The 3131-nt window shown below is 35.7% G+C and overlaps 1 protein-coding gene across 1 annotated transcript in view; it reads right to left on the bottom strand.

Moving 5' to 3' along the window:
- The window catches only part of DENND6A (DENN/MADD domain containing 6A), a gene marked incomplete at its 5' end in the record, with an annotated part of 23912 nt that extends 22816 nt beyond the window's left edge, over positions 1 to 1096 (bottom strand). The window contains 2 exons of the mRNA XM_009577887.1: positions 921 to 963; positions 1058 to 1096. Of these exons, the coding sequence (XP_009576182.1) occupies positions 921 to 963; positions 1058 to 1096 (82 nt within the window). The remainder of the gene's footprint in view (positions 1 to 920; positions 964 to 1057) is intronic.
- Positions 1097 to 3131: the final 2035 nt, after the last annotated feature.

A 3131-nucleotide genomic window follows, 5' to 3' on the forward strand; every position in this document is an offset into this window, starting at 1 on the left:
CTATTTACAGGATATCAAGAACAGAGAAAATATCTTAATTTTAATGGCATTAAGACAAAGGGGAAAAATTAGCCAAGATTTTTTGTAAAATTACTTAAGAGAGAGCTCACACACATATTAAAAGCACACATCTGCATCACCCCATATCAGAGTTATGCTGCAGAGCAACCAAAAGCACAGAGTAAGAGCAGTTAAAGGGACAAGTCTGTCACTACAGGTTTTGACTTTTGTAAAGAAATAAATGTGAAAGGAAGTGTCTGTACTTCTGCCATATCTTTTTGCAGGTGGTCCAAGTCATCAGCCACATGCATCCAATTTCTCTTTGGCAGCAGAACAGTAGAAGTTTAAAGAAGAATTTAGCAAGCAGGACCACACACAGCAACAGAAGCATCAAGAACAGAGAAGACATTAAATAGCCTAGGTTCTCCTTTCACAAGCTGTTCTTTCTAAATGCTTTTGAATTTAAAAGTCAGTTTCACTGTTATGAATTTAGAAAATACACATTTACTCCTTTATGAGAAGATGGTTCCATATCCCTTCCATTTGCTTCATTAAACCATTCAAATTCTGTGCCTACACTTCTCTCTACAATGACAATTATTATTATTTTGTTTAAAAGAGAGATTAATATGTTCATTCTTTATTTGCAAAGTATTCTGAAACATCTGCATGTGTGTCATCTGGAAGGTCTTATACATTAACATTCCTGATATTTCATTTACATAAAATAAAAAAAGAGTTCTCTGACCTTACTGCAATACAGATAATTACAGTTCTATATTTAACCTTATTTGCAACTTTCCTGAAGATATTCATATAAGTATTTAATCTAAACCCCTGAATTTATACTGTCAAATTCTATCTTTTTTAACATAGCTTAGTCCAACAACAAAGAACTACAGAGTGAAGGAAGCACTTACCTGAATTAGAATCTGGAAAAGACAAATAGCAAATATTGGTTTTCTAAAGGGTGGGGAAAAGAAAAGAGAGCCATTATATTTCCTGAAATTACTAAACTGAAACCAAATTATATACTTATACAGCAGCCATGGCTTACCTCTTTATCTGTGAGTTTTGAATGTGGAGGATATATTACCTACAGGAAAAAAGTATTATTTTATTTGAAAATAAACTGGGTATAAGCAGTAAGATTCTATTAAATATTTTTATGATACAACCCTCAAATACCTGCCTAGCCTTAGGCTATTTTCAATGGTAAACCATTAATATTATGTCTCTGTTCTTACTTTTCATATGCTTTCAAGCTAACTTGATTACCCATCTTTACAAGGTATTTTGGATGCCAGTTGGAGACCATTAAAGAATTCAGAGTACTTGAGATTTTTGGTGCAATGGTTCTCAAAGGAGAGCAAGATTACACCCTCTAGATTTAACTTGTACATATGAAATGCAGTAGATGATTCCATAGAAAGCCAACAACACATTATTGTCTGAAATCTGTTGCAATGGATAGTTAGGTGGGAGTAACCAAAATTCAACCACAAAACACCCTCTATATTAATATTAACTCTTGGAGGATGAACATTGGCCCCAAACGAGAGCTGGGAACTGTGAAAGCTCAAGGAAAAAAAAGCCATGACTTTTCTACTGACAGAAAAAAAAAAGTACATTTATTTAATATGTTTTTACAATGCAGAAATCAAAACTGATGCAACACAATGTAAGATATGGAAGCACTATCATTTAAAAAAAACTGGATGTACAAAATCCGTGATTATGCACGTAAGTGAGAAAAGAACACACAGGAAAGAGGACAAACCTGAGATACTTAAATTTCAGCTAAAAAGTTCCTAAAGAAAACCCTCAAAACTACTGAAATGTGTGGCTAGCTTGTAAGCAAAGGAAATTCAACATAAATTCAAAGATTATGTTTCAAAGAAAACAGTGCTTTCATAGATAGGAACTTCTCTAAGAACACAAGTCCAATGCAAGAACACTTAGTCTAGGGTCCTCATATAACCATACTGCTAGCATCCAGTTATTTTGTTCAACAAAATGTAAGTAATGTATCTCCTGATAATGTAACGCTATCCTACTCTATAGAAAACAACAAATATATCTGCTGGCTGGTCTCTTGACTAAGCAGGCTTTCTGTCCCCTGGCCATAAAGTCCCCGATTTATTTGTTTTTCCCCTCAGTCCTCTATCCAATGATGTCCAGGCATACAACATAGTATAACTAAACCTAAGAGTAGAGGTATGGGTGGAACACCTGCATACTGCATTTAGTAAACATATCATCACTTTGTTTTAATCACTTAACATTTTCCTATGCTATCTTATGCTATGCAATACACTCAAATGTAACTTTTTCAGCAGCTGAATGATGCTGCAATGATCTGCATCTATCCAGATGATTGGAGTACAGACCGGACTTGAATTCATGCTCCTTCTCCTCACTAGATGGTGTATCTTCCCAGAGGTCAAAGGAAGAGGAGTAAAAACAGTTGTAACTGTTACCTCTATCCTGTCACATCTGCCCAGCCTTTCTGACCTTCATGGATGGTCATGTCAGAATGATGCGGTGATACTGAAAGCAAGCAGAGCCCAGGTGAAGCTTTACCGGATTTCACAATGTTCTGAACAACCTTACTAAAGAAATCCAAACGGAAAACAGCATGAACACCACTCCTGTGAGCTACTGCTATGCCTGCTGTTCATCACCACAGGGTGTTGAAGATGAAGCTGCCTATAGAAGGCACAAAAGCAAAGGGGAAAAGACAAGACTGCAAGGGAGACGCAAAGAAGTGGAATTAGTGGAGACCATCACTCCCTAGTTTCCAAATGTTTGCCTCCATAATCTAAATATCTTTTACATGTATTTTATTTCCCCCCAGAAATAATGATCTAGCTTGCTGGACAGGAAACAAAACAAAAAAAGCCTAATTTGTAGGTGAAAGAAAATTAACTTGAAAAGTGTGATTATTGGAGGAAATATAACTTCGGTAACTACTTGGGAACTCTTCCCCTCAAACACAGTCATAAGAACTTTCTTCTAGAATTGCACATTTGGGCAAGGAGCTGCTTTTTTCTGTCTAAGTAGTTTCCAAGAAAGAAATAAAACATCATCTTTTGTATGTGCATACAACAACAGAAATGCCTGCTTTGCAT

This window comes from Fulmarus glacialis, unplaced genomic scaffold (genome assembly GCF_000690835.1).
Source record: "Fulmarus glacialis isolate BGI_N327 unplaced genomic scaffold, ASM69083v1 scaffold15655, whole genome shotgun sequence".
In the NCBI taxonomy this organism is placed as follows: Eukaryota; Metazoa; Chordata; class Aves; order Procellariiformes; family Procellariidae; genus Fulmarus; species Fulmarus glacialis.